Source organism: Polypterus senegalus, chromosome 12 (genome assembly GCF_016835505.1).
Source record: "Polypterus senegalus isolate Bchr_013 chromosome 12, ASM1683550v1, whole genome shotgun sequence".
Taxonomy (NCBI): Eukaryota; Metazoa; Chordata; class Cladistia; order Polypteriformes; family Polypteridae; genus Polypterus; species Polypterus senegalus.
Window position 1 is genome coordinate 60,346,211 of NC_053165.1, and position 18,983 is coordinate 60,365,193.

Sequence of the window (18,983 nt, forward strand, 5' to 3'; positions counted from 1 at the left end):
GGGGCACAGTACAAGCGGCAATGCAGCATTGAGTAGATTTTCCAAACTGGCAACAGCAAAGGAGTTCATCACAAAGTGGGACACAACTACTGAAGTCATGGGCACACTCACCTGGTGCAACTATCATAAAAAAAAATAATTTTTCCATCAACTTGATTGGAGTAGCTAGGACTTCCAGAATGGGCACAACTACCTGGTGTAACTTGCATTATGTCAATACAGTAATAGGCTACGTTTTTTGGTGTGGCTGTCATCAGAGGGATATTAAAATGGCAGCATTCTGTTGCACGGCTGCCCTCGGGTCCTAAATTGGGATTCTGAGGTGGTTCGTCGTGTGGTGGATGTGGCAATGCACTTTTAGGCTGGACTCTGTTGGCCATACATCCATGATCTGAGTAGCAGTTAGGCACTCAGGTGGAGTATAATCAGCTGGTGCAGTTGGTAGTAGAGGAATAGGTTGACTGGGTACAGGGCATATAAACAGTGGGCAGAGTTGAACTTCTGAACTGTCTTTGACCACCTGGAGTATAGGCAATTAGAACCTTCAAAGTGGACATATCTACTCGCAGCTGAACAGCAGGTAAAACTTCCAGACTGGGCATCATTTAAGAGGCAGAATAGAGACTTCAGATTGGTAGTAAATTTGTCCCAAGGTTTTGCTAGCAGAATGCAACATTTAGAAACTCCTGCCTCAGCGGCTGTCCACTGCAGCAGGCAGTGTAGGAGGAGCTTAGACCCCCAGAGATGGCACAGTTGCCCAGTTTTACTGGCGTGTAGTTGATTTTCAGCCTAAGAGCACTTGGAAATTCTGCTGGCATCAGACATATGGACACAGTCAGCCATGGCAAGAACTGCAAGTGCAGCCATATCAGCACTTAGAATCACGTAGAAATGGAGGAGACTGGTGGCTGCTTATTAGTTGTCAGAGCCTTCAGACTGGTACCAGTCGTTAGTGCAGTGGTTAAAGAGCAGGTTGAGATTCCAGACTAGTGGCACAAGACATTGGCATAGTTTTGCAGTGTATTCTTTCTGGCGATCACTGAACAGGTCTTGTAGGCTCTAATCCATGTGGGGCCATAAGGCCATGGAACAGATAGAAGTGATGAGCAACACCTGCTGGAGAAAGGAGGTTAGGATTACTGAAATATTTACCTTCGCCACCCATGCACTTCGGGCACCCACTGGGACACTTCCAGTCCGCTGCTCATCTTCCACTAATCCAGAAGAGTGGCTGTGTCTGTATCCTCTGCCCATCCCTCTGTGTGGCTGGCCAGTACAGCTCTAGTTTATTATTTATTCTGTCTACCGTCTGCTCTCTGTTCTGTCCATGTCCCTTCTTTTCTCTTTTTTGCTCTGTGCCCCTCCACTCTCCTCTTTGTGTCCCCCTCATGTCCTTGTAGTCCCCTCCTACCTGCTCATACTCCAGTCCTTGAACTGTCTCCTGTCTCTTCAGCCCATATTCCTGTATCTTTTCAGTTCTATCACGTTCTCTCTCTTTATGGTTTACACACCAGCACCCCCACTGTCCTCTTTGTCCCCTCTTTCCTGCCCATGCCATCATCTCCCTGCACTCCTTTGTGTCACATTCGGGTTCTTTCAATTCCTTCTGTCTTTTGTCCATATGTTTTTTTCCCATGCATGTCTTTTTAGTCCCCACTCTTCCTCTGGTCCAAACCCTAGCAACACTGAAACTTGTTCGTTTCCTGTCGGTGTCACTTCACTCCCATCTCTCTTCTACCCCTACCTAGTGTCCCATTTGTCCTATCCATAGTCCTACGGTGCCCTCTCTCCTGCCCTGCCTGTGTCCCTTTGTCCTTACTCTCCTCTGTACTGCTCATGTCCCCGTGCCCCTGTAGTCTTTCTCTGTCCTGTGAGAGCCCCTTTAAGAAAATCTCTCTCCTGTGCATATCCCAGTATCCCATCTCTTCTCTCCGTCCACACCAGTGGTACCCACCGAGTTCTGCTCTCTGCCATTGCCTTCTTGTCTGCTTTCTGACTGTGGTTCCTGATCCTGTCTTATTTGAGGGACAGACAGTATCTCTCCACCAGGTTACTAATTACCCAGTAGGTGGCTATTAGAGAGGCTTTTTCTGTAAATTTGTAATAGACAGCAGGCATTCTCAGATCATTTTCCCTGATCTCTATGGTCATGGAGCTGCAGGTGTCTGCTGCAGTTATTAATTAATAGGCATTCAAGGATAGACTACTCTCAAGATGTCTCCCTCCTTCTCCTCTCTCTCCTGTCTTTTTGACACATAGCTACTCAGACTCTGCATTGGGTTGTTCTGGGCTTCATTTGTTTTTTGATGTGTAAAAGAGACAGGCATTTGATAAGATTTTAACTATCTCCCCTCCCCCCATCCCCCCCAAACTATTCTTCCCAGGCAGCATCTTACTGCTGTCCCACCCCCACTTGTGTGTCACTTACCTATTTATGGCTCCTCTAGCCTTGGACTTTGTTCAATTGACTTGGTTATCTGCAACAAACACTGGACAGACGCCATGCTTGGAAATCCCCCACCCCCTCTCAAAGACCAAAATGAGCCCCTGAGTCAGAGCTCACCTGCGTTATTGCACTTTGGACTCCACTGTGCTTGGAAGATCTGTCATCATCCTGTAGATCCCTTGTCCCGCAATTAGGAAACATCACAGCACTGGGTAGAAAAAGAGAAGAGTAACAGAGTTGGCATTATGCTTAGGGGTCCCAGTGTGCACCAGTAGATCAGCATGCACTGTCATTTGTGAGAGGTTGAACTCCATGACCATGGAGGAAAACAGATTGCAAGTTCATTGTCCCTCCAGGATCATGGACTATGGATTGTTCAATTGTCCTGGTAGATTCTGTGTCCTAAGTATTGGACCTCAGTGGTCTTTGTTCTGATAGGTTAGGGGTCGTCGTGCCTAGTGGTTCCCTCTACTGAGGGACTCAAATGGCTCCCTTAGACTAGTAGATTCCACCAAATATTCTTTCCCAGTATACACACAGACTCCATGCTCTTTGTCCTAACAGAGCAGAGATCTCCAGGTCTCATGTTGTGCTAGACTAGAGTGTCTTCTGTTTCCCAATATGTAACTTCATGGTGATGCCCTTTATTCTAATAGATTACACATCTCCATGTCTCGTAATTTACTACATTCCAGTGTGTGCCTCTAAACTCAACTGTTATTCTAATAGATTACACATCTCCATATCTCGTAATTTACTACATTCCAGTGTGTGCCTCTAAACTCAACTGTGTCCTTTGTCCTGATTCCCAGTATATAATTACATGCCATGCACTTTGTCCTAATAGATTAAACATGCCCGTGTCTAATGTTTTAGTCTAATGTCCCTATCACTCAGAGTCTTGTCCATCTTCATTTTGTGTCCTCACATCATAGGCTGGCCATGAATCTGGGGCCTCCATGTCAGTAAGCATTGGCTTATCCAACTGAGCCAAACGGAACTTCTCTTCCCACCTTGCGCAAGCAGCTTCTGATGTCTGTCACACCTGCTGGTGCAAAATTACAAAGCAGCCTTGCAGTCCTCGCTAGAGTGATTTCTTGCTGAAGACAGTCCCTCTAGTCCCATGTGTCCTAACAGATTAGAGGTTTCAGTTCCTGGTTGATGTTTCAGTGTAGACTGGTACACTTGAGTGTTTACCCCTAGATTAATGGATTCTAGTGTCTCTTGTCCTGTTTACCGGTATATAATTAGACACCATACCCTGTGTATTGTCATTGTCGATCAGAAGTTTGGCATGTCTCATGTTTCAGTAGTCCCTGATGTGTCTCCCTAGATTAATGGATTTCCATTGTTTCCCTGTATATACTTGCCAGCTGTGTCTTTGTCTTAATCGAACAGGGGTCACCATTTCTCAAGTTACTATGGACTAATGGAGTCCAGTGTGTCATTGTGGGGTGATGGTCAGGGCACAGTCACCTTTTCTATTGCTGACTTTGTAAATTAAAGACTTTATTGTGTCCATCTTGCTCTTTTTAGTAGTGTTGTGTCTCGTGACAGGGAGGACCCATGGCATGTTGCCAAAGTGATCAAGAGCTACATGCAGCAACACAACCTCCCTCAGCGGGAGGTGGTTGATGCCACAGGCTTGAACCAGTCTCACTTATCACAGCATCTGAACAAGGGCACTCCCATGAAAAATCAGAAGAGGGCAGCACTGTACACGTGGTATGTGCGGAAACAGGGAGAGATCACCCAGCGTAAGTCCACCCCTATGCTTCTTGTCTTTCAAGCAATGGCGTGCAGGCTCACCGTGTTCATATTGGCTTTGTGTCCCTTTTTCAGAATTCACCAATGCCAGCCGAGGAATCCTGGGGGAAGAGCCTAATGACGATATGACCAGCAAGAAGGCTAGAAGAAACCGATTTAAGTGGGGTCCCGCCTCCCAGCAGATCCTCTTTCAAGCCTATGAGCGGCAGAAGAACCCAAGCAAAGAAGAGCGAGAAGTTCTGGTGGAAGATTGTAACAGGTGTGTGGCAAAGTCAGATGTATGTCGGGGCAGAAGAAGGGGACAAGAGTAAAAAGCGTGTTAAAATGAAGGATGTGATAAGTTAGGTAGGAGTAAGAGAATGAGGAGGCAGAAGTTAAGGACTGAGCAAAATAACAAAGTAGTGGTCTAAATAAAAAGGGGCACAGCACAAGAGGAAAATGAGGGTAAAGGGGTGTAGTGTAGGAGGTAAATGAGAGTAAAGAGGTGGGATGTGCAGTGACAGTTTTGTTTCTGACCCCAGTAATGTGTAGTAGTACAACTCCACAGTGGCCGACACTGTCACATGTACAGCTGCTTGTTGTTTTGTGCAGGGCGGAGTGTATCCAGCGTGGCGTCTCCCCGTCTCAGGTACAAGGGCTCGGTTCAAACCTGGTTACTGAGGTGCGGGTCTACAACTGGTTTGCCAATCGTCGGAAGGAGGAGGCATTCCGACACAAACTTGCAATGGACTCATACAGTGGTCAGCCGGCCCACAATACCCCACAGGTGACAGGTCACAGTGGCCACAACCTGCAGGCCAGCCCCCCACACGGTGAGTACGCCAGGGAGGGGACCCAGTGGAGCTCCTTTGTGTTTTTCCTCATTTCCTGTCTGTCTACTGCTTTGCATACAGGAGGCCGATACAGCCAACAGTCCAGTAGCAGCATCTTGACCTCCACCTCTGCCCATATGAGTGGCCTCCAGTCCACTCAGGTCATCGTGCAGTCCCCATCACCCACTGGCCTCCAACCCAGCCACACTCTGATGGTCAGTGATAGCAAAGAGGTAAGAGTCATCCACATAAGCCCAATCAATTTGTATTGATTTCCTAGCTAACACCGCAGTGAGACTGCAAAATACATTATAGGTGCATATGTTAGCACTAAATGCATCTTATTGACCAATCAATACACTGCACAGACTGACGTATGTTGCTGACCAATCTGTCTAACCGTAAAGGCTATCTGTCCAGTCTGTCTAATGCAAAAGGCCACCTACGTTCTATTCACAAACCTGTGATTCAGGGTCTGACCAAGTCTTACTGACCATTTGGTGCAACCTTGAGAGTATGTCCAGCTTTAATAGATAGTCATTGCTATCAGGAGAATATCCTTGTCCTATTGGACAAGTGCTGTGGTCCTATAGTTTGCTAATTACTCATTGGCCCTCAGAGGTTTTTGCCCAGTGAATAGTCACTTGGACCTGGAAGATGATTGCGTAATTGAGCTTAAGATGTGGTGTCCTATTGACCACTCACTATAATCAAGAAACTATATTTGTCCTGGTGAGTGGCTTCTGTGACTGAGAGGTTGTTGCTGGTTGACTAGTGAAGACAGCGGTTTCCTACTGACCAGTCACTATAAACCACAGACTGACCTTGTCTAGCATGGCTTAGTTTCATAATGAGATTTGACTTGGGTTTTTATTTACTTTCAGGTTTGACAGCCACACCAGGCCAGTTAATTGACATAAACAATTTATCAGCTGACCAGTCAAGGCAATACTAATCTCAGTGGACCTACTAGTCATAAACACGTTGGTCATCTACCAACCAGTAATGAAAATAAGGAGGTTGCTTAGGGTCTGTCAATTGCTGTAGCCATAGGGTCACCTGTGATTGGCTGACCTCTCACCACATCACAAAGATGGACAACAATATACTGACACATCCAAGTAATGCTGCTCTTTTTCTGTGGTTATCCCCAGTAGTTTAATCTGTCCCGGCTGCTTAGAATGCGACTAGTCAGTGAGAGTTTGAGGAAGACTATTGTAGGCATAAGCCACAATGACCCAGAAGCTGACTGTGGCCTGAATTTGGTTGAATATGCCCACTGCAGATCTGAATATGGGACAGCCCTGTAGCCACACTAATATCTCCATGTTATTCTTACTTTTGGGTCCTGTCAGGTCACTCTGGGTTCACTACCTCCTGTCAGCACGCTGACAGCCCTGCATGGCCTGTCTTCACCTACTGCTCAGCCCCAGACGCAGACCCCCGGGCTCATCATGGCATCCTTGCCCAGTATCATGACAATCAGCCCTGGAGACTCCTCTCTGGTCATAGGTAACATGTTTTGTCCCTTGTTATACTGAATTTGGGGGGTGGGGGGGTTTACATACATGATGCACTCATCACCCGTGAATTCTGTTCCTTGGCATCTTTGTTCTCTTCTAGGTCTTGCATCTTCACAGGCCCAGAATGTGCCAGTCATCAACACAGTGGCCAGCAGCCTTACAACCTTACAGCCAGTGCCATTCCAGCAACACCTGACCTCTGCACACCAGCAGCAAGTCATACCACCTTTTCAGAGTAACATGACACAGGGCTCCTTCATGACATCTCTTCAGCCTGCGCATGGAGGGTCCGAGGTGGGCAAGGGTGCGGTTCTGTTTGGTGGTATTCCAGTGCATCCCCTGAAGCCTGCTCATGGTAAGTCACACGAGAAATGTGAAATGAGTTAAAGGACTTGGAACTGGGAAGGATGGTGGGTGCAGGGCCTAGGTATAGCGTGAACCTCAAATGATTCCAGAGAATAGCCATCCACCCCACTTCAGGATGGTGACTGTGTCGTCCAACTGCCAATCAAACTTGATATATATATCAAGTGCTTATGCCCAGCCCAAGGTTTTAGGAATGGAGCTATGCATCAGTTTACTTTTGACTAATTTGACTCCCCTTGCCATTCCAGTATACAATCACAAATCGGAGCTGTCACAAGATATCCCTAATAGCTTGTTTACACAGACAATGGTCATCACAGAGACTGGACAACTTGGTGCCTTCACAAACCTCACTGCTGTCAAACAGGTAAGGATAAGTGAAATGAGATTTCACCATCTAATGGGTGTCATTTCCTGGCCCTACTGGTCAACCTCTGTCTAAGACAACTGTTGTGGCAGTCAGTTGGTTGTGTGCCCTTTGTAACTCTTCTGCTCTGCAGGTTCTCCCTTCAGATTCTGACAGCCAGACTGCCATGTCGATCCAGCCACCAGATTCCCCGACCCCAGTGGGACAGTTGTCCAGTTCAGACTCCCTACAGCACCTAGACAGTGGCTCATCAGTGTCAGGTAATCTAGTGCCTCACTGCGTTGCTGCCCAAAAGCCAGTCAAGGTCTTTCTGATGCAGTGTTTCTACTTGTTCACAGCCCCATCCAGCAGCCTAGTGATGTACCTGACCTCACAGAGCATCGACAGCCACCCGCATCTCCTCTCGCCTAGTGCCTTCATCCCCACACAGATCGCTTCACCCACCCAGTAGCCATGTCTAAACAGTATGGACTGACCACAGCTGGGAACACACTGCCAGTGCTACTCCTCAAGGGCTCACGGATCCCTGGTGATTAAGGAAGCTGCTGCTGGAACTCATTTTTTTCTCTGGCCAGGGTGAATCCTGGTCCTGAACCCCCCACATCATTGGACACTAAACATCCAATAGGACAAGGCCCTTTTCTCTTGGGCAGTCTATCTAGCCCACAGGGAGATGAGGTGTGCGTCTGGAAAACTCAGCTCCCATGGGCCACAGCTGTAAATAAAACCAATTGTATGGCATCTCTGGACAGACAGTCTGCTTTGTGTTTACCTGCTACAGGCCACACCAGAGCTGCTCAGTGGAGCCAGGGCTCACTTTTACACTTCCCTTTTCCCACAGCACAGTTTCCTAAATGCCAAACCTCAACAAAGTGACTGAAAGACCGGTGCAGGAAATGGTACACCACGACAATGGAGGTGTAATGGTGAGCTTCACAGAGGTGTACAAAATATCCTCTTTATTAAATTTCCTGTACACATTTATATTCAAGCTGCCCGAGTCCCCATCACAAGTCCACATGCTCCTGCTGCACCGTTTTCAGCTTTTTCTTCTTGCTTTTCATCTTTGGATTCTGCCTGTCACTCGTAACATCTCTCTGGTGAAATGTGTCTGCGCTGTAGTAGCAGTTTTCCATAGTGGCCCATTCATCTTCTTTGCCACACATGTGAATCCCTGCCCCAATTTCCTCCTGTCTCTGTTTCTTTTTCTTCTTCTTTTTTTTCTTTTTCTTGCTTTCTGATGCTGTAGCATCTCCTCCATTAGTTGTTGCCCTCTGCCTTTCGATGACACTGTGCTTAAGAATGTCCTGTCCGGAGACTGCTGCCTCTATCAGCCTGCTCTCTAATTCACCTTCGGAATCACTATGGGGTAAAAAGCATACTGTCAGGACTAAGTGACTCTTCCAATGGTGCCAGAGACAACAGATAACATCAACCACACCTGGAGCTGACAGCAGGTCGGCGCCTGGCCTCCTGCGGATGACTTGCAACCTTGATATCTTCTGAAACGGAGGTGGAAAACAAGCGGAAGCCTGAATCCATAAAAAAAGACATTTATTAAACATCTGCCTGCACTGAATGGCCAGGGTGGAGAGTACCAGATGTTACATTTTAAAAGCAAGGGCATAAAATTTTTCTTGGGCTAACCTTCATCACTGGCAGGTCTTTGAAGAGGAGTCTGTTTCACAGCATTGCTGGTCACAACAATACAACTGGAATGGAGGAGAGCAAAGCAAAGACTGCATTAGTAGGCATAGAGGATACTCAGTTAGGCGTGGAGAGAGGTGTCTGGTAAGCTGCCACCTCATTGCCCTCACCTCCACAAGTCAACAATGCAGACACGTGGAATAAATGGTAAACAAAAGCACTTTGAGCACTTTTACTGGATGTCACTGTAGAGAAATTAGGTGTATGGAATTGAGCTTATAATCAAAATGATTGTTTTGTGTCAGTTGCCTAGTTGGCACAAAATCCAACATATGAAAAGAGCCTACCTGTCTAACATGGCACCCAGCTTCTTGGCAACATGACAGCGGAATTCTGGAGTTGTCTGCAGCTCGTTGACAGTGTTCTCCTCAGCTTCTTTTCTTTTACTTTGGTAAGAAAAATGAAGGGGAGAAACATGAATTATCTTGAAACAAACCATAAGGGTGGAGGTGAATAGTGAGAACCTCAAACACACACACACACAAACACGTGAATGGACAGCAAGCAGAGAGACAAAAACACTGAACATGAGGGTGAACCCACCCTTGTTTCTTTAAACTTAAAGCAACTTAATCCAGTTCACAGTCGTAGAGGTCGGTGCCTGACCTGGTAGTATCTGGGTACAAGGTAGGAAACAGCCCTGGACGTGGTGCCAGTCCATCGCAGCTGCCCACTTGCCTATACACAACACACACGGGGATAATTTTAGAATTGCCAAACAGCTTAACACTCACATCTTTGGGAATGTGGAAGGAAAAGCCACATGGACAGAGGGGTGTAAACAAGAGAAGGACAAATTGAGACCACTCTGGAGACCACCAGAGTGATACACATGTTAACCAGCTGTAGGACATACAGAGACAGGGGAGCAGGGTGGACATTTTGGGTCTTCTGTTTATAAAAATGAAGTTCTTTTCGTACATCCTTGTTTATCACGCCACGTGTTGGTCAGACCTGTGAATATTTCTCCATACTCTACAAGTGACAACATTAATACTAATGCTATTACTATACAGTGCCTGTGAAGACATTAAAACTGCCACAATAAACATAAAGCAGTAAGGCCAATTATAAAAAAAAAACAACTTAAAACTGACCTGTTGTTTTAACACGAGTGGCATTAAGAAAGCAGACCGAGACCACTAGAAAAATGTAACAAGTACCAACAATGGACTTCATGTACTGCCCTTTTCTCCACAATGTAATTCAAGATCACATATTGGTCACCGGTCTTTTTTGCGGTTTAATTAATCCAACCTGTTGTGCATGAAAAACACTTAATACACCGCTCCGGGCTTTTTACTGGTTAAGTGCTTGACTGGAAGCTGTCCACCTAGCAGAGAAGCGAAGTGAGTTCTTTGAAGAGAGTAGAGACTGGTAGAAAACAAGTTTAAATAATCACTGAAAGCTGCCATTCATCAGAGAGATCAAATTGAAGATGATAAAGAATATGATGGTGGATAGCAGAAAAGTGATTTGGACAATTCACGCCGACTGTGTTCATAATACTGTACTGCATTTGGGGGGCTGCTTTACACTCACAATATTGTGCTTCCTCTTCCAATGCTCTAAAACAACAACAGCCAAAGCCCTTGGTCTGTGGCAGGGTGGTGCTGCAGCAGCAATTTCCTTTCAAATTCTTAATAAATGGGCCACTTCAGTGCTGCACGCACTGCATCCAAGTGTGGATGTCTTATGAAAGTGCCTGTTCCCCATGAAGTATAAAGTGGCTTGGCTTTTGTTTGTGGACTGTGTATCCGTGTAAAATGTGATTTATCATCTTAAGATATGCATGACCTAAGCGAGATCATTCTACACAACTAGTTTATTGCACAGTATATTCCTCGGTACCAGAGGAAGCACTGGAACCCTGTCCAGGCCAGGGTCCTACATTAAGGTGGCATTAAGTGTAATCAGAAAATGTACGGAAATATGGAAGAAAGAATTTGATCAAATACAGACATACCGGTAAAACAACAGAGAAATGAATACTGTGGAGAGAGGGAAATGTAGAATCAAACTCACCCACAGCTGCGCCCTGCTGAAGACGCCCCATCATCTGAATTCTTCCCTGAAGAGAGATGTCAGATTGTAACAAGTGAGACTTCTGGCACATAAATATGGTGCTGGGAACATTATGTACCGTGATTGTGTTCCTAAGGATAACTTATTAATGCATTAAAATCACTTCCATTTTTTTTTATTTTTTCTCGTGTCTCCTGACTAACCGGTATGAGAAAACCACAAATACATATGATGCATTGTTCGACATGTTTTGATGTTCATTTATGCAAGGCGTCAAGCTTTTTTGGGGTTCTCCCCTATTTTGGTCCCCATAGAATAGAAAAAACCTTCATGTTTAGGTCATTTTTGCATAAGTTGCACAGGAAATTACACCCTTATGATAAAGAGTAAATCAATAGGTGTTTACAGCAAAAATGATCAAAAGAATGTAAAGGTGGACATGCCACATCAACCGACTCCTGAGGTTTGCCCCATAATGGGATACGAGGAGTCAAAGCTACTCCTTTTTACAAGATTTAAAAAAAGAAAAAATCAGGATCAGCAATATAGGCTGGTGGAGAGTAATTTTATGTTATTTTAATAGTTGCTGACAAGGCGTATGATAGAATTTTTATTTGATTCTGTAATGGTGCTCCTATTCTTCTAAGGGACACTCAAAGAAGGTTAAAATGACAAGTTTCAAACATAATAATAATACATTTTATTTATATAGCGCCTTTCCCATGCTCAAGGCACTTAAGCATGTGGAGTATCGTTTTAGACTAATACAAGGTCACTGATTACGAATATCGTATTATTTTGATCGTTTACAAGGGATCTGGTCCTCTATTAGGGTGAAAAATGACTAATACATGCGAGAATATGTACACTTTAAACGTTAAAATTAAAACACATTTTAATATTGCAGGTATTTGACGCAACTTTTCGCTGTGATCTCTGCCAGTTAAAGCGGTATGGGGGTATCTTCACGTCTCTAGTAACCATCCATGCCTAGACTTCCTACTCGCAGTCTTCCAGCAAATTTAGATTTGACTAACGGCATGCAAGCTCCAAGGTTACTGTTTTTCTAGAACTGAGCTCACGTTTTGAGTTTTCGAACCAAACTGCAAGTCAGACTTCATTCGTTTACGCATTTACTGCCGAGGTGTATTAAATGTCATATAAATAGTGCAAAACATTAAGGTAACCAGGTCCTACGTCTGTACCTGCAGAAGAATCACTGGTTTTAAAACTCCATGTTGCCTCCCGTAACCGTTCCAACTCATCCTCACTACTTGAACTGCTACTGGAGCCGCTACGGGGATCGTCGCTTTCAGTGCACTTCGACACACGAGACGCCGCCATGACTCCTCACTCACGAGCGCGACGCCTTCTGGGAAACGTAGTTTGGCGTGAGCATAGCGTAACCGGAGTGACAACCCGGATGTATACTTCAACAGCATACAAGAAGTTGTCGTTCAACAACTTTCCCGTAATGTACGCTTGGATTTGGAGTCGCGGATCAATGATTTAGTCTTCTTTAGAAGTTCGAATGGAGAGGTCATATTCCGAGTTCTCGTAACTGTCCCTGTACACTGGAATTTTCACCCCTTGAGCGTTTTGGTGGAATTGACTACTGTCTTCGAAGATTTTTTGTAAAATACAGATATTATTGAAACGTGCCGCTTTATTAAGCAATCGATCTTTCAGCTCTGTATTTTTGCACACTATACCTCAATTTATAATTGCAGGAATGCAGATCCCAGCCTGCATTTCTCTATTGATGAAAGGCCAGCCCATGACAGATTACGTCTTCCCCAAATTAAATACAAAAATGAAGGACAGTGCTGCTCCCTACTGGCAAGTGCTTTTGTTGTAAACGCGGCGCACTATTCAATAGTAGTGATTTGTAAGTTATTTAATAATAATAACTGATTTATTATATAGCGCCATTCCCATACTGAAAGCACCTCATAGAAATTAAAAATGAACAACGGTGCATTTACATCGGATACGATTAATGCACATTATAAATGCAAGAAACGCAAAGGTTAGAATTAGATCAAGAGACCATAAACTAGAGTAAAAATATCTGAATTACCGTAAACCGCAGTAATTTGGGATGGTCTTAAAAAATGTCATAGTTTATACTTCGTGAGGTACAAGTACTGTATATAATAAAGTATAATTATGTCAAATATTTGAGATATTAAAATGTGTCCTTCAATCTAAAATATTCATAATAGTAATTGAAATGTGTAATTTTTCACACAGGTCCATAAAGGGCTAGATCCCTAGTTAAGGATCAAAAATAATGTTTTATTCATAATTAGTGACCTTGCAATAGTCTAAAACTATAGTGCGCATGCTTATGTTTGAAACATGTCATTTTTAAACCTCAGTGAGAAGACCTTAGTAGATTAGGACCACGGGTAAAGAATCACATATCAAAAATGTTACCATAATCGTGATCAGCAACCATGAAATAGCAGAAAACAACACTCCACGTGCCTATTTTAGTGATCTCCCCTTTACTGGAGATTTGTGCAAAGGATTAAGTTTGACCCCTCATATCCCATTCAGGGGTGAACCCCCTGTGATTGGCTCATTGGTAGGCACAAGAAGTTCTTCTGGTCATTTGTGAAGAAGACACCTATAGGTTTCCTTTTATTATAAAGGTGTTATTTCCTGCACCAAATATGGTCCAGGCCTAAAAATAAGGGTTTTTGGGGTTTAGAGGGCCAAAAAATATGAGCAACCCCATAAAGCTCAATGTCTTGCATAACTAGATATCAAGACAAGTTGACCAGGGGTTTTCTCATACCAGTGACCTGAAGTGATTTTAAAGCATTCACAGGTCATTCCTATCAACAAGATACAAGATATGAAATGAAACCTTGAACAAAATTTGTGATACAAACGCAAATCCTCCGTGGCACCTGCACAGAGAGGTAAACTGAAAGAAGGCTCAGAATGTCAGGGTCCGTAGCGGACAGCAGCGTAAGTGATGGAGATTACAACAGAATTGTATATTCAGTCCTCTAAGGCACAGTGAAGGCAGAGCAGGATGAATGCGAAGTGCTTGTTAAGGTGGGTTTGTGTAAGGACTCTAGCAGAAGAGTTTTGAACCAAGTGGAGCTGTCATAACAGATTGGAAGAGTCACCAGCTGAAGGGAGTTACAGTAGTTGGTCTTGGCTGTAATAAAAGCATGGACAAGTTCCTCAGACTCAAAAAAAGAGAGGAATGAGTGAACACAGGATATGTTTAGGTGGAAGAAAGAAAGATGTGGAATGCTTGGCAGCTGAAGAGGGGGTGTGTAGGCGAGGGCAGTGACAGCCTGCAAAGTTTGGCCAACTACAGATCGTAAAGATTTGCCACTGTGGCCCTGGCAACAGTAGGGAGAGCGGGAGCATTAGCGGCAGGGACAGCAGAAGAATTCGATGTGCCCTGAGGCCTACTGGTGGAAAGCCAGCATGTCATTAAACAGTAAGGGATTTAAATTACATATTTGAAGGTATTTTGTATACTTGGGCGATTACCTATGACATTTCATTTACAAAATTATCTAAATTGTGTAGAATTTTGATTGCACATTTCTTTCATTGTGCCCGACTTATCCATTGGGTCGAGGCTCTGGTTTATTGAGACACATTTTACATTCAAACTGAAATGCACAAAGGCACATTTTGGGGATTACATAAGTTCCATTGTGTGAATAGCAAGTCAGGTAGCACTTCTGCCTCGCAGCTCTGAGAGCCGGCTGGTCGTCGCTTTGGAGTTTGCACGTTCACCTTTGGTCTGTGTGTGATGTGTCAGCTACCAAAATTAAGGCGCTCTAAATAGGGCCTCCATGTGTGAGGGTGTGCCCTGTAAGTGCAATGGCAGGCCATCCAGAGTTGCTTTCAAGCTTTCACTTAATGTTATCAGGGTAGACACCAGCTCCCTACAAATAAATACCCTGCCATTAATAGAGAAAATTAGAGCATTAGAAAAATTGTGACATTAACAGGCCATGCAGCCTAACAGGGTTGTCCATCTTCTTTTTAAGCCTGCATATGCTGTGTTCTAGTCAAAGTGTCTGTTAATGGCATTTTCATTAGAGAGCCAAGATTCAGCCAGCTCTCGGGCACTCTTCGTATTGACCCTGAATTTTACTTTTACGATGTCCCAGTAAAATGAGTGTATGGTGCAACTTGCATGTGTGTAAATCAGACACCATGGGTCTTTCCTTCTGATGGCAATGCAACGTTCCTGTAAATGTGAGATTATACATTAAACTAAGGGGTTTCCCCCCCTGCTCACTTCACATCACTGCCGCTCACGTTTTGAAGAGGGGGGCTGAACGCACCCCAGGGACATGCAGTTGCTCCTCTGACACCCCCGGTGATACAATGGGAAACAGTTTTTTTTTTCAGCTCCTCTTTGCTCAGTCAGCTGCTGGCTTGCCTCATAATCTGCATCTCGGGCGGCACATTGAACATTTAAAAGCCCGTGCAGCATCTGCCCTACTCTCGGTGTTTGTTTGCTGGCCCCGGGCGTGGTTAAATCTAAAGACGCAAGTTCTTGCTATTTTTTAATTTATTATTTAAAAATGGAATGAGAATCTGAACATCTAACATCATCACATTTATGTTTGAAAATTTCTGAAAATAATGCTACCAAATATATATATGTAGAGTTTAAAATAAGCCCAATTTAAAGCTTGACCTAAAAACACCACCGTTGCACTTTTAGGCTTAGGATTTTATATTTATAAATTATTTATCTTATGGTAAATTTCATTTGCCACAAATCTGTCCAAGTCCCTCTGTAACAATTTAGCTGATTCAATATTATTCCCCTTCTACCTAGTTTGGTATCATCTGCCAACTTCACCATCTTGTTGGTTATATTGCTGTCTAGATCATTGGTGCATAATAAAAAAAGAGCAGTGGCCCAGCACCAACTCCGCACTGTAAACCATTTTTATTTCTTAGCTGCTGTAGAAACATATGAAGGCTTTATCAGAACAATGCAGTAAACTATACACGTCTTACGTATGAGTTTGCAAGACTGAATAAAACGACATCTAAATACAATTCTATAAAAGCTGAAGACAGGCCCTGCACAATTTTCACAGTTTTGATTTTGGATCTCTTTCTTTTGATGGTGCTCACATGTCCTCCAGCCGCCACAAAATGGGGCCACAGTTGCACCACTTTACATTCCCACTAATGAACAAAGCTAGGCTCCATTTAGTATTCTCCAGATCACTAAGTGGAACAAACACATCTTTGAAATGGCTGAACAAGGCTGTGTCAATGTCCCAGTAACTGCTCATGGCCTAGGTTAACATTTTTTTTTGCAAAATGGAGTAACAAGTTTAGTAGTAGGTTGTTGTGTTGTCATGTGAGCAGAATACAATGAAATTCTTAATTTGCATGTCCAACATACAACACTCTGCTACCATACTGCGTTATACTTAACAAGACTGTATTAAAAAGAAGAAACACACAACTTCACCTCATCGAATAGAAAATATATATGGACTTACCAGATATACTCGTTACTCCCATATAGTTATGCTCTCATTGCCTGAAACCTTCCAGCAAAAAAATCAAATCTGTCACACCTAACTCATTCTGTTCATTCTCCTTTTTTCCTGCAAACAGCTCAGGTCAATCAAGACCAGGACTACTAGATTCAGAATATGCTGCAAGATGGACAAATGTAACGTGTTGACCGTAAGTGATGCAGACACACTCAAAAACGATTAGACGTACTATTGTGTTAAATGGTTCAAAGAAGATCAATGTGGAGAAATACAGGGTGGTCCAGATCAAATTCTGCAGATCCAGATCGTCTGGACGACTTTGATTTATGTGGGGACGATTCCAGTTTGACACAAAGATGATTCTTCATGTCTTCAGTTCACACACTTCTCGATGGTCCAGGATTTTCCAGGTGATTTTCTATGTAATAATGTTATAGCATAATGAAAATTGCATAATTCGATCTGGAGCACCCTATAATTAATCACCATTGTCTTTTTGCTGTATGGCTGACGGAGTTTCACAAACAGCTGGAAACCATTTAGTCTGTCCAGGGTATTTTATGTTCTATTTGTATAAGCTTCATCTAATTAAAATCTCCACAACTGATGTTTACTGTAGTAAAGCAAAAAGCTAATAAAACCTTGCGACATAAAGAGTCCAGTAGATGACCAATTCCTAAAATTGTTTTTATCTAAACTGAGTGTATTGATTTATAAAAGTAGCTTTTAAAAGAAATGCGCAGGGTTACTGGGAATGTAGTGTGTGTTCTTTCAGAAATATTCTATGACAATGCAGAAGTGGCCTTTTTTTTTTTTTTGTAGCGTCCACTTGGTAAATTGCAGCTATGAATGCCTTTTAAACACTTAATACTATTCATTCCTTGCCTGCATATTTTTTAAGGAAAAAAAAAAAAAAAAAAAAAGCCAAAAAACAAACCACACACAATCGAGCACCTTTCTGTGATTTACGGGCAAACCTCTAATTTGCAATCAGAACATAAAACCATTACTGACATGGACGAAAGCGCAAGCAAGCTGTGAAAAATCAAACTTCTCTTTATTACAGTTCTTGTCACAAAATAACATTTTGTACAAACACCTAAAACTTCATTTTTAGGACTTCATGACAGCAGGAATTTTACAAAATACATAAGACATCACCTGCTGTAAAGAGATGATAGATATTTAATGCTACGTCATTTTTTGAAAAAAGAAAAAAATTCCGTTAAAAAATATATACATATACTTTGTTCAGACACACATTGGGAGGGGGAGAAAACCTTTCAAGTCCACCCTGTATTCATCCTACAAAAACACATTAGTTACACCCAACTTTATGTAAGTTAATGCACTTTATGTTTTGACTGGGATTGGTCTGATAATCCCCTGGAAATCCCAAATGACAATCCTGAAATCCACTCAGAACAAAGCAGCCCAGGGAACATCAACTAAAGGAAACCTCGCAGGAGGAACGCAAGCAGTGGGTCGAAGGGCTGTACTCATTCAACAGTGACTTCCATGTCCCCAGTAGTGCTGCAGCAGTTTTACCTGCATAATGCTGCCATCTTACAGTACATCCTCCATTCATTCACCCAGTGCTGCTAGCCCCCAGACGAAACACATGGACAGTTGTTCATTCTGGATATGGCATACGAGTGTTTTCTTTCTGGATAAGGAGTTACCAAGAGTGAGAAGAATGCCAATTGGCAATAGATGGGGAAACGTTCCAAACCAAATAAATATTTGGGCATGGTAAAATATTCAAAGTTGGGGGCTGAATGTCTTTGCTCCTGTGCATCACACCCTGCCTGCTAAACATCAGAACCACCGCACGATGGGCAGCCTCAACTTGCAGCCCTTAATCGGTTTACTAAAGGAGCCTGCCCACCCAGGTATTTCTTTTGAAGGGGTACAAACACTTTATTCTTAGTTTTTAGCCACACAAGTCTGGCCACAAGAACCATAAACATCCTTCAGTCATTCTGGATATTTTAATAGTTAGTTATTTTGACATGAGTATAATTCAAGCATGAAGTCCGCCAGTGTTAACACCACAATTCACTAGGGAAAAAGAAAATGCTAACCTGGACAAGTAACAACAATGGAATGTTTCTATATACTGAATATATATATATATATATATTAATATATTGCACCGAACTTTGCTGCACTTGCTCCAAGAGCACGAATGTCTACCAAACATCTACCTCCCACTTCAAAAGGCACAGGTGTTGCAATTTAGTCGTTCTCGGCACACGATGGCACTGACCCAACAAACACAGATACCTCAAAGCAGAGTACGGATATGCATATGTGCTCTCAATAAATGGGACAGACACATCAGAAGATGTCCCCCATCATTAAACACTACCCAAAATAAGCCCTGCAACAGGAATGCCTCTTAGTATTTAAAGAGATGGACCCCCCCCACAACCTTTCCATAAAAACAGGTTTTAA

The 18,983-nt window shown here is 43.3% G+C and overlaps 2 protein-coding genes across 3 annotated transcripts in view; one reads left to right on the forward strand and one right to left on the reverse strand.

The window, feature by feature from the left end:
* Positions 1-8,265, forward strand: part of hnf1a (HNF1 homeobox a) — a 24,103-nt gene extending 15,838 nt beyond the window's left edge. For both annotated transcript variants that reach the window (XM_039771693.1, XM_039771691.1), the window contains 9 exons: positions 4,004-4,203; positions 4,289-4,472; positions 4,805-5,025; positions 5,107-5,258; positions 6,381-6,537; positions 6,649-6,903; positions 7,163-7,281; positions 7,415-7,541; positions 7,620-8,265. In XM_039771693.1, the coding sequence (XP_039627627.1) occupies positions 4,044-4,203; positions 4,289-4,472; positions 4,805-5,025; positions 5,107-5,258; positions 6,381-6,537; positions 6,649-6,903; positions 7,163-7,281; positions 7,415-7,541; positions 7,620-7,732 (1,488 nt within the window). In that variant the 5' untranslated portion in view covers positions 4,004-4,043 and the 3' untranslated portion in view covers positions 7,733-8,265. The remainder of the gene's footprint in view (positions 1-4,003; positions 4,204-4,288; positions 4,473-4,804; positions 5,026-5,106; positions 5,259-6,380; positions 6,538-6,648; positions 6,904-7,162; positions 7,282-7,414; positions 7,542-7,619) is intronic.
* Positions 8,220-12,397, reverse strand: c12h12orf43 (chromosome 12 C12orf43 homolog). The gene is made up of 6 exons (XM_039771696.1): positions 12,219-12,397; positions 11,014-11,059; positions 9,276-9,374; positions 8,929-8,993; positions 8,723-8,813; positions 8,220-8,643 (listed from the first exon to the last, which is right to left on the reverse strand). Exons 1-6 carry the CDS (start codon positions 12,355-12,357, stop codon positions 8,289-8,291), a joined length of 795 nt encoding a protein of 264 aa, XP_039627630.1. The 5' UTR covers positions 12,358-12,397; the 3' UTR covers positions 8,220-8,288.
* Positions 12,398-18,983: the final 6,586 nt, after the last annotated feature.